The sequence below is a fragment of the Podarcis filfolensis genome (genome assembly GCF_964270895.1).
Source record: "Podarcis filfolensis genome assembly, chromosome: 10".
Classification (NCBI taxonomy): domain Eukaryota; kingdom Metazoa; phylum Chordata; class Lepidosauria; order Squamata; family Lacertidae; genus Podarcis; species Podarcis filfolensis.
Window position 1 is genome coordinate 29505655 of NC_139612.1, and position 11788 is coordinate 29517442.

Genomic DNA, 11788 nt, shown 5'->3' on the forward strand with positions numbered 1-11788 from the left:
TAGTGCAGATCCCCTTTCCTACAGCCTGATGGGAATGGGGCAGCACATCTCTCCATCAGCTTTGCTAAAAGACCAGTAACTTTTAGTTCCTCCTCTTCTTGAAAATCTTTCCATTACGGCTACTCATTACAAGAACTCTGTGACTAAGAAATCGTGACCGAGTTTGCTTTTCCTTCCTCCTCCATCCCAATTCCTTTTCCTTTTGGATGTAAGCCTGTAAGCCTGGCAGCAGGGTATTTTCACCCACATTTCTTCAGCCTTTTTTGGCTGAAATGTGGGATAACAATATAGTTCCAGAAGGGCAATACGAGTTTCATTTCAGATAAGGGCTGAGAAGGTGATAGCTCAATGTACACCACCACCCACTAATCCAAATCTTTAGCCCCTTACCAGATACTGAAGACGTTGACGTTCTGTTTCTGGAGTGAATTCTGAAGACATTGGAATGACTTCTCCATTTCTGATTATTATTGCCCTGCAATATATATATAAAAAAACAAAACACACACAGTGAGGGAGTGAAGGAGAGCAGTCCCTTTGGGTCCGTATTATAAAAAGCCTAGACCCAACAGTGTATTACTAAAATTACCAGACACACTACTTTTCCATTGTATTTAATCCAAACATTAAGAAAAGCCTATTTGCCTAGGGGACCTTATAGCACAGATTAGAGGACAAACCACTGTATGCTGTGGTCTCTGTGGTGTCTGTAAACCGTCTGGCTTCAGATGACTCATATAAGTTGCTTTCCAGTTGTATGTCATGTCAGAACATAACCATTCTAGCAGCAAATGGAGATGGCATAGGAAATCCTGTCTAAACAAAAATTTAACTAGGTACCTGCCAAGGGAGACAGGAAATGGGATGATTGATAACTGAACTGTCTCTCTCCCTCTCATCTCAGAAAAGCCTACCTGCAAACACCAATGGGAAAAGAAAATCCTCTCCAGCAATGGGCATTTTCCTGTTATTTCCATGATATAACTGTCACTCTAAAACCTTATGAAGGAGACATCAGACAAAAAGCTATAATTTGATCTTATATGACCTTGAAAGGTAACTGCCCCAATAGTGCAGTCAGGATGTTTGTTGAATCCTAATAGTTGGAAGTTCATTCTTCTTTATGTTTACAAGTTTTACCTCTTTGGGTAGTCTGGCCTCATTGCTATATTTGCTCAGAGAAAGGGAAAGCAGAAAATGGCAAGAAAAGGGAGGGGCTATGAAGGAGAGGAGGACGTGGGTGGCGCTGTGGTCTAAACCACTGAGCCTCTTGGGCTTGCCGATCAGAAGGTTGGCGGTTCGAACCCCCGCAACAGGGTGAGCTCCCGTTGCTCGGTCCCTGCTCCTGCCAACTGAGCAGTTTGAAAGCACGTCAAAGTGCAAGTAGATAAATAGGTACCGCTCCGGCGGGAAGGTAAACACCGTTTCCGTGTGCTGCTCTGGTTCGCCAGAAGAGGCTTAGTCATGCTGGCCACATGACCCAGAAGCTGTCTGCGGACAAATGCCAGCTCCCTTGGCCAGTAAAGTAAGATGAGCGCAACAACCCCAGAGTCGTCTGCGACTGGACCTAACGGTCAGGGGTCCCTTTACCTTTAGCATTGCCTTTCTCAGCAAGTTTTGGATTATAACCTAGGGCTGCCATACGTCCGGAATTTCCCAGACATAACCAGGATTCGTCTTTTTTGCAAATAGCATCCAGGCAGAATTTCTGAAAATCTGCCAAAATGTCTGGGGAAAACTGGGCGTAGGGCGACAACTTTTGTGACCAGATTTTCACTTTCTGAACTACAGCAACCCTACTATATAACCCCTATCAGTTGATTCTGTTTCTGTTTTAGTTTAGAGTTTGATAACATGCTAAACTGTGACTAAACTGTGGTTGATTTTAAGTAGATAAGGAAAACAAGCAAGTGTAATTAATTATGGTTTGATGTTAAGTTTCCCCCCCACTAATGATAGTTAAGATGAACAGCAGCTTATCTAGGTTCAGCTGATACAACAAGCTGCAGTTAATCTATAATAAGAGCATTTTATCTCCTATTCGCAGCCCCACTGGTGGAGGGTGAGAGAGGACAAACTTAAGGCTTGCCTAGGTTTGTTCTCATTATGTCTGAACTAACAATCTGATTCAACAATAGGTGGATCAGATGTAAGATCAAGTCTTTCATTCATTTGAAATATTGCATTATGGTTGTATGCGAAGCAGAGGAATCGTCTCACCAGCAATTTATACAGGACTGTTTCGTCTCTTGTTCTCTAGAATCTAGAGCAACTGACTAACACACACACACACACACACACACACACACGGGAAGAGACCCATCGAAATCAATAACGAGTCCTAAGTAAGTAATGACCTAAGTGGGTCATGGTCATTAATTTCCGTGTGTCTACTCTTGAGTGAAGACCTTTTATCTATAAGGAGCCTAGAAATGCTTATGCAGTTCTCATGCATAAGAAAATGATCACACAAAGTACAACAAAACAGAAGTAGGGCGCTGGGATCTGGGAGAAGTTAATACTGTGGAAGTAACCTGGAATGACCAAAGAAAGGTTTATTCTCAAGAGTGAGTGGGAAATGGTTCTATTTACAAAGGTGTGACTGGATACCCAAAGGTTGTTTCAGTTTGTTTGTTTTTACTTCTTGGACCCATAAAATCTATTTCGAAATGGACTCAAGATGACCAGAGGAGCAGGAGGAGTGATATTACACTGAGTAACACAACAAAAGTCCAATGCACCCTTTTCAATACTTTCAATTTTTCTCTGCAAGCACAATCATTGAAATAATGGTTTAAAGCAAAGGTAGAGTACTAATGTATTTCACTTGGATTCAAATGTTCCACAAATATTTAAAATGTGCAAGACCTGTACGAAATCATAATGCACCTAAAGCTGTATTTCACTGTCAAGAAGGGCAAACAAAATCTCTGAAAATGACACTTAGTGGCTGGAATCCAATGAGCGCTTTAATACCCAACAGGATTGTTTGCTTTTACTTTCTACTTTCAATGGCAGACCACCTCCGCCCCTTGCCATGCCTTCAAACTAAAATGCCCCTTAATTTCAGCAGATGTTTGCCATACAGAATTTGGGGTGGGCATGGTGTTTTGAAAAACATATGTTCAAATACCTCCTAGTCACACTGAACAAACTGCACAGTTCTTTGGATCCAGGCGAGGGTATTTTTCTTTTTAAAAGCCTGGAGGGAAAAGCTGTTTTATCATTTTAGAAAGAAAAAAAAGAACCAAAGAGTGTAAGGTCAAGAGAGTAGATATGCCTGCCATACCTTGAGAGTCAACCTAATTTTTTCTCAGCCTACATTTTATATTTTATAGATACTGGATTTTTAAAAATGATCCTAAATTTTCAATGAAATTAATTATTATATTGGATTGCACATCACCAACCTAGTGCTTAGCAGGTGTTTTGGACTATAAGTTCCATCAGCACCAGCCAATGTTGATGGGAGCTGTAATCCAAAATATATGGTGGGCGCTAGGGTTCGAGAAGGCTGTATAATCACACGCAAAAATGTGTGTTGTGTGTTTTTGTTTAATTTAAACCATTTATTATAACTCAGGCACTCTCATTAAGCAAAATACATGAACTACCCTACTACATTTCCATCACCTCCTTCCATTCACCATGAATCCTTCTTGCTCTGTAATAAAAATATTATAGCTCCAGATCTTTCTTGGTTCTTTCCTGGAAAACATAGGTATAACTTGTGGTTAAATATGTTGCTGTTGTGCCCATCTATCTGAATGCAATTACTGCCTGTGAACAAGCCGGTTCCAAGAAGTGAGAGCGGCCTGTTTGGACAAGGTAGCCCAGTGATGAAGCTTCAGAAAATGCCACCCAACTTGAAATTGTAAGCTAACCATAGGAATATCCATCAAGACTTTCTTCTAAATGGCTCCCAGTAAGACAAACAGGAATTATCCAAAGGGTGTAACTGGTTGATTGATTGTGCCCAGAGTAAAACTGAAGATAGAATTTTAGAAAATGGAATATATAGATTTTTTAAAATAGCCATACTCAGAAATACAACTATTTGTTTTATCAAGCACGACAACAGCAACACCTAAGACCATTAGGCATAGTACAAAAATGAAAAGTGAAATGGACTATGTCCTCAGGCTTACAATCTGATCAAAGGCATGATGGAGGAAGGCAAAAGAACATCACCCAGAAAATGCTGGTTGAAAAGTGGAAATAAGGTGTTTTGAAGAGGCACTTGAAATGTACTAATGGACCAAGAGAGTGAGATGTCAAGTCTAAGGGCATTTCTGCAGTAGGGAGAAGCAAGCAAGGAGGAACGCAAGGAGGATTTCTTAATGGGAAGGGAACATAACGTAGAAAAAGAAGGGAAAAGAGAGAGCAAGAGATAAAGAAGTTCTGTAGACATTTTAAAAATATGGTAAGCTTAAAGTGAAGCTGAATAGGAAGGACAAGGAAGCCAGTGAAGTCAGCCATATAAAAAAGGTAATGTTGAATTGTTTTTAAATTATATTTTATACATCATACACACACACCGAGGGGAGGAGATAAGTAGGGAAAATGCCAAATGTATGATGGCCAGCAACACTGGAGATGGAAAGCTTAGTGACAGGGAGAGCAACAAGGAGGATGTTGCATGAGTCTATGATAGAAATAGTAAGAGTTTTGATACTGTGCGTAGGCAGACAAGAGCAAATCCTAGCTGTATCAGTCAAGTGAAAATGGCATGAAGTGACCACAGGATGGACAAACAGACAAAAGGAAAGAGAAAATTAAGTAAAGTAGGACTTTTAGGAGTGGTTTCATGCATAATGCTTGCGGGATTTGAATGATGCAGTTGGTTGGTAGGCAGATAATGTACATGTGTGGATTCAGAGTCAGGTTGAATGCTGGCTTCAAAGAGCATATTATTTGGATATAAAGTATTGATCTCTCAGGCTGAAGCTGAAGGGCATGCTTCTGGTTCTCCTGAAGACAGGACTCCACAAACTTGGGTCAACAGGTTGTCCCAGAAGCCTTTCACCTTTGTTCCCACGTTTATGGCTATCACTGCATGTGTACCAGTTACACTTGAGGTTCTTTGCCTGGCAGTTCCAAGTAAACTGAACGTCATGGGTTAAGCTGATGTTTGGTTGTGGGCAGGGGAAGGAGGGATGACTGGAGTTTGTTGCTGTTACTGCAACTGTTAAACCTGAAATTCAATAAGCCTTAAATAAATTTAGAATTAGGAGGAGATAACCATCAACTAAGAGCTTTGATCACTGGACAGACCCTGTTAAAGGCTCTGCGTGGGCCATGTGGCAGACTCATGTGGCTATGTGCTATTCAGCAGCTGCTATGTCGTTGTTATGACATTTGAATTGGCCTCTAATCAGTCTCAGCAGATGCCTGTCCAGTCTCATCCAGACTCTGCCAGCAGCACTTCTACTGCTGACGACGACAAACCCTTTCTGTAGAAATGTTTTTTGATTCATGGACTATCAATTCAACACACACACAAACACACTTTAGAGGCACTTTGACAATTACTTTAAAATGCACTCAATGAAAAGTACAATCTACTGAGAGATTGGGCAGTTAAGAGCGTTAAAGAAACACTACCCGGCTTCATAAATTTTCTGTGGCCTTCAGAGGTGGGATCCAGACCTGGTAATGCATTTGCAAAAACATTCTTCGCTCATTAACATTTATATATTTAGAGTCTGGCAGAATGATTAAATCAACCAAACTGGCCAATAGAAGCGTTATGTCCTAAATTAATGCAGAAATTTGATCATTTCTTTTCAAGGCAGGATTGAACTGACAGAACTGTGCACTTCAAAACCCTTAAATATGTTTTTGAAGGAAATATCTAGATATGAAAACTACTGGATTCTAATAGCCAAGGCGACTCAAATCTGTCATACTCTGTATTGACATTCATGTATTTTACAAATATGCAGATTCTGTAGTACCACTGCTAGATGAGGCAGGCTGACTTATGTTGGTGAGATGAGAACATCAGCATTAACCAAAGGGCTCTCAGTGATTAAATATCCCTACATAAGGTGCTCCATCTTGAACAAAACATCTTTCAGCCCAAAGATACATCTTTCAGATTAAATGTCTTGTTAGTATTTTTAGCACATTACAAAAAGACACATGTTGTTTCAAACAATTAAATAGAGTGATATGGTACATCCTTGGTCTACATTAAGAAGAAAACAAGATGTGTGATTCATACTCAAGTCCCATCAAGAAAGTTACTGCAGGGAAACCTGAAAGTACAAGTTCCAGCAGGGGAGTCTTTAGCATATGCGCTGACGGAGTGCAAAGATCCGCCCAGCGACCCCAAGTCTGACAAGCGCCGCCGTTGTGAATGACAGGCACCGCCACTGGCACGGCACGTCTTTGGTAAATGAGTGCACAAAGTCGAAAGTCCTTTAGTGAAACAGTAGGCATACATTTTGGTAATACCTAGGTATATATGTATTTTGTTTTTCTAGCTTGATCAAAATTATTTATTATTTCGTAACAGGTTAAGAACTTAAGCGGCTTCAGCGACGGGCACCTGGCGCCCCCCAGAATTTGGTGCCCAGGTGCCCCACACCGCTTGCACCCCCAGGGAACGACGGCCCCGAGTTCCAGTTGCTGTTTTTAAAAGAGCTTTTATACCACTTTGTGCTTGTGGAGACAATCATAGGGATATGATGGCAATAAAATGTTAATGGATGAGAAACCAGGATACAAGTAATAAATTCCAAATAAATTCCAGCATTTCAAACCTTATGACTGTCCCACCCATGTTCAAATTGCTGACTTGGATGTGGTCCAGAGCTCTCTGCAAATCAGGGGCCGGTCTCAGAAACGTGCACTTTCCCTTTCATTTCTTTGTCAGCCTTACCTCTTAGTTTAAACCATCGCATCTGCACTGACTAACCATTGTTCCGCCAAGCCATATACCCTCATATGTTTCAAATCCTGGAACAAACAGTATACTTTTTGAAATTTAAATCTTCTTTGCAGTGGGGAGGCTCACAAATTTGGCTCATAATCGCTGATCCATTTATTATTTGAGTCTTAATGGGATCCTCACATCTCTAATATAACACTGGTGCTAACCATGGTTCCCCCCACCACCACCTTTTTGTTGTTTTTGCTATGGTTCACAACTTTAAAAAGAAAAAAGACTACTGGGCTGAACTGATGAATTTAAGGAAGACAAAAGTTAGGCCTATTGGTATTCTTATGATCAAAACAACAGGAAATTTTCCTCCCCCTGTTAAAAGAGTATTCACAGCGTGCCCTGATTCTATTGCACACCTTTTCAGCCAGAAACGATCTGAAACAGAAGACTGAACTGCACATTTTTATAAGGTATACTAAAATCTGGCAAGAAGTGACAAAGAGAAACCATTTGGAAAACTCTGTTTGACAGTGTGTTATGAATTCCGAGCCACAGGGAGGTTGTGCTCATTTTGTCAACAGGCAGTTGAACATGCAGGTGAGCCAGAAGCACCTGGCATCTCTGAAGAGGAATCCAATATGTGTCAATTGCAAAAGAAGAAGAAGAAAGTGGGCGACTGAGCAGATGGACAGAATAAGGCATTATGTCGATATAAGTAGACTTTGATTATATGGGTCAGAAAGCAACCAAAGCAGTCGGAGGAAACTGAAGGCTAAAAGAAAAATTCCCTCTCCCCCAGCCATTTGCTTACAATGGCAGCTAAACATGCACACAGAATCATGCCTGGACTACATCTACTGACTGAATATAAAGGAGTAGCTGAAAATAAGCTAAAAACTTTTATTTTATTTTAGCAAGCGTATCCAGGCATATAATTTGGCTATTTAAAAGTCTGCTGGTTTTATCTGTGTATTGGCGATAATCATTTTACTTAGATGTTTATAAAATCTCTTAAACCAGAGGTTTTCAACCTTTTTGAGCCCACAGCTCCTTTAACCAACTACATTCTTTCTGCGGCACCTGTGCGGGGCTCAGGAACCCAGTTACAACTTGCCTGCAGAGCCACCAGCCTCTCACCTTTTTTCAAACACCCTCCATTGTGGAGTGTTCCCTCAGCCTTCTCTCTCCTATTCCTTGGGAGTCGTCTGGGCAGCAGCTGCTGCCACCCCTGGTCTCTGAGCTGCCCCCCGCCCCCGCCCCCAAAGAGAGCTGCCTCCCAGAGCCACCCTTCGCCTGTGGCGCTTATAGCCAGGGCTGCTGTAATAAACAGCTGTGCAAGCCTTGGGGAGGCAGAGACGCAAGAGGACATCCGAGGAGGGAGGGAAGGAAAGAGGGACAGAGGCCAGTGCTGCCCGCCATGGCACACTGGTTGAAAACCACTGCCTTAAACAAACAAACAATTACATTGCTGTTTTCTAGTAATGGTTTAAAAACCACTGGCTTACTTACTTGTGATATGTAGTAGTATGGAGGCTGAGGCACCGTTCAAACAAAGAATCTGTGTTTATTTTCTCCACTTGGATTACATTATTATTATTATTATTATTATTATTATTATTAATTATAATAATAATAATAATTCTATTTATAGCCTATCCTTAATTCTCAAGGACGCCAGGATGGCAAACACATCTATAATAGTAGATAAATAGATAGATAGATAGGTAGACAGATAGACAGACAGACAGACATTCTTTCAACCAGCACTTTCAGCCATTTTTTAATTCCCTCATCAATAAGAAGAGAGACAGATACACATCGCCAGAGAGGGCATTCCACAACCTTCCATGAAAAGGCCCTCTCATGGGTCAAGTCCAAGCAGGCAGCCCCCAGGTGTGGCGGCACCACACAGCTGCGTGGAGAAGATCTCACATGAACCCAAATGACCACATAGGGGAATGATGGAAGGCATCTCCTTAAATTGTGGTAACTTGGAGACAGAGCAGGTGCACACATGAAAAACGGATATAGGAGTCCCCATAGATGGGGCCAATTCCTCTACATACACACACACACACACACACACACACACACACACACACACACAGAGAGAGAGAGCTTCTCTGCTTATTTACATATCCAATAGCATAACCATATATTGAAATAAACAGAATTTATTTGTATGAACCAGTCATAAGTAAGGAAAACTTTTTTGTTTCGTGTGTTTGTTAGGGAAAACCTTCATGGGAGATTATTATTCTTTTGTTTCTTCACTGGAGTGCTAAACCAGAAGAGTGGACAGTTTAGTGTTGGCAGGTGCAAAGCAAGGGCAGAATTGGTAGGAGGGATGGAATGAAGCCAGTGTCTAATCATAGTAGCCTCCAGTTATTTTTATTTTCCCCCCACTTTCAATACCTCAAAAGATGCAGTGGACAGAGACAAGCCCAGATAAGCAAATGAGTATGCAAGCCAGCAAACAGTTTGCTGGGCTAGGACATACTTGTCAAGCAATGTAAGCAATGCTGAAAATCAATTTGTTCTGAATTCAAGCATGAGCAGCTTGCAAATCAGCTACCCAGTTGTCTAGGGATGTGAAGGGATCCTTTATGCTTACTCTACAAACAGAATTCTCCTAGAATACATTTCAATGGTGGGAGGTAAAGTAGTGATGACATTTGCTGTGTGTCATCTAAATTCCCGGATGCCACCTGAAACTGGTTATCTTCCCTGGCACTTAAAACACATCCATTCACCAAGCAAGCATCCTTGTTTTGGAAGTTACACAGAGTGCCCAAGCAAAAGCAGTGATACCATATCATAGCTCCTGCTGTGTGAAAAGTACTAGAGCTGCATTCCTCCATGATCCTGCTCCATTGTTCTGTGGATCTGAAAGCCCCCTCTCCAATCACCGTGTGAGCTGCTGTGACATCACAGAATTCTCAAAAAACATTCTGCCTATTGAAGGAAAAGATCCACATACTGGGCCAATATGCGAGGCTGCGGCAAGAGGAAATAATGGTGCAAGGAGGCAGACAAGTAAAATATTCAAAGGAGAAGTGGCTAATTAGAAAAAGGTGAGAAGGGCAGAATTGTGTATTGATCCAAAATGACAAATTTCTGGCTACAGATGCGTAACGGCTATTACAGCAGAGCTGTAAATTCTTTACTGTAACAGCAAGAGTTTAGTCTAGAGCTTATAATGCACATGCATTACAGTGGTACCTCGGGTTACAGACGCTTCAGGTTACAGACTCCGCTAACCCAGAAGTAGTACCTCAGGTTAAGAACTTTACCTCAGGATGAGAAGTAGTACCTCGGGTTAAGAACTTTACCTCAGGATGAGAACAGAAATCGTGCAGCGGTGGCGCAGCGGCAGCAGGAGGCCCCATTAGCTAAAGTGGTACCTCAGGTTAAGAACACTTTCAGGTTAAGAACGGACCTCCGGAACGAATTAAGTTCTTAACAGAGGTACCACTGTACAGTGCATTGTACCTAGCACTGTAAGGCACTGCTGAAACATTAACAGAACAGTAAACAGCAATGCTGCAGTAGGGGAAGAAAGGCTGAGAGAACATTCCTGAGGTTGGTGCCTGCATTTCTTTATGCAATTTCCGAATGACAGAAAATCCATGCTTTGACCTTGATATCAACCCCTTTGAAAAAGAACACACTGGAAAGTACTCTCCTCCACCCATCTCAGGAAAGGAGACGTTTGCCAAGAAGACACAGTAAGACACTTTGGATAAGATTCAGGTATAGATTGTGACCGTATAAACCAGTTGCCTTTATATGTCAAAAGCCAAGAATGAGCTATGACCATCTAATGTGTGAATAAAAAAGGGTCATATTAGCTCTTCATTAGGTTCAAAAGAAGCCACCTTGTTTTTTGGAATGTATCCTGGATTGTACAACAGGACACTTGCTTTCCATTTGAGAAAAACTTTCCTGTTCTCCACCCTTGCAGCAGGAAAAATCTCATCTAGATTTGCTGTATTCCAGGACTCCTGACACCAATGCACTTTGATAGTTTGGACACCAATGCACTTGACAGATGATGGGTTAGATATTTTAACATTCACCAGACAGGACTGAGTCATAATGCTAGCTTCCAGCAGGTTGGTAGCTGCTGCTTACTGAGAGAAGAGCTCAGTTCTGCTCAGGAGCTGCTTGCTGTGTTCCCACAGGTATCTGGTTGACCACTGTGAGAACAGGATGCCAGGCTAGATAGGCCTGTCGTTCTTTTCTTACATGTTCTTAACTTACCAAGAAACGTGAAGAATGGTGCCTACCTGCTATCGCCAGCGTTTGCCACATAGAGCTTTCCTAGCAAACACACCACAATGAGGGCCGTACAGCCGCCAGATATATTGTACACAGCCCTTTCTCGCTCTATCTGCAAGTCCTGAGGAATAAAAGAGAGAACCAGTCAGAATTTAACACATAGAACCACATACTGTCTTTCTTTTCCCAGTGAGCGGTAACGCCGTCTGAAGCATAGCTATACTGAAAAGCAGACAATGCTGGGTTTTCTATTTCAGGCGCTTCAGAAAAATCAAAGAAGTTATGGCAAATGTTTGATACATAGCAGAGGAGACCAGAGACTGAGGAAGGCAGTGAGAAGCTGACAGGGAAAAGGCGGAGGAGTACAAGAAAGATACAGAGCTAAGCAGCAATTACCTCATGGACAGAACAAAAGGAAAGCCCAGTCTGCATGTGTAGCAGAATGGAAGCAGGGGAGTGGGCTGCATTAATTCAGAATGCAGGTCAGGGATGTCATTTTTCAGTGGCATGTTAAAAATAATTCCTTGCAAGGAAAAAGATAGCAGATCAGTACCCTAGGTTCCCAACCCACTCCTTGATGTAATAGACTTCCGCTAGTGAGGACGATTATTTTTTATT

General features: G+C 41.8%; 1 protein-coding gene across 2 annotated transcripts in view; it reads right to left on the bottom strand.

The window, feature by feature from the left end:
• Positions 1-11788, bottom strand: part of PPM1H (protein phosphatase, Mg2+/Mn2+ dependent 1H) — a 92423-nt gene that overhangs the window by 30612 nt on the left and 50023 nt on the right. For both annotated transcript variants that reach the window (XM_083574555.1, XM_083574556.1), the window contains exons 4-5: positions 11179-11291; positions 391-475 (exon numbers count right to left, since the gene is read on the bottom strand). In XM_083574555.1, the coding sequence (XP_083430681.1) occupies positions 391-475; positions 11179-11291 (198 nt within the window). The remainder of the gene's footprint in view (positions 1-390; positions 476-11178; positions 11292-11788) is intronic.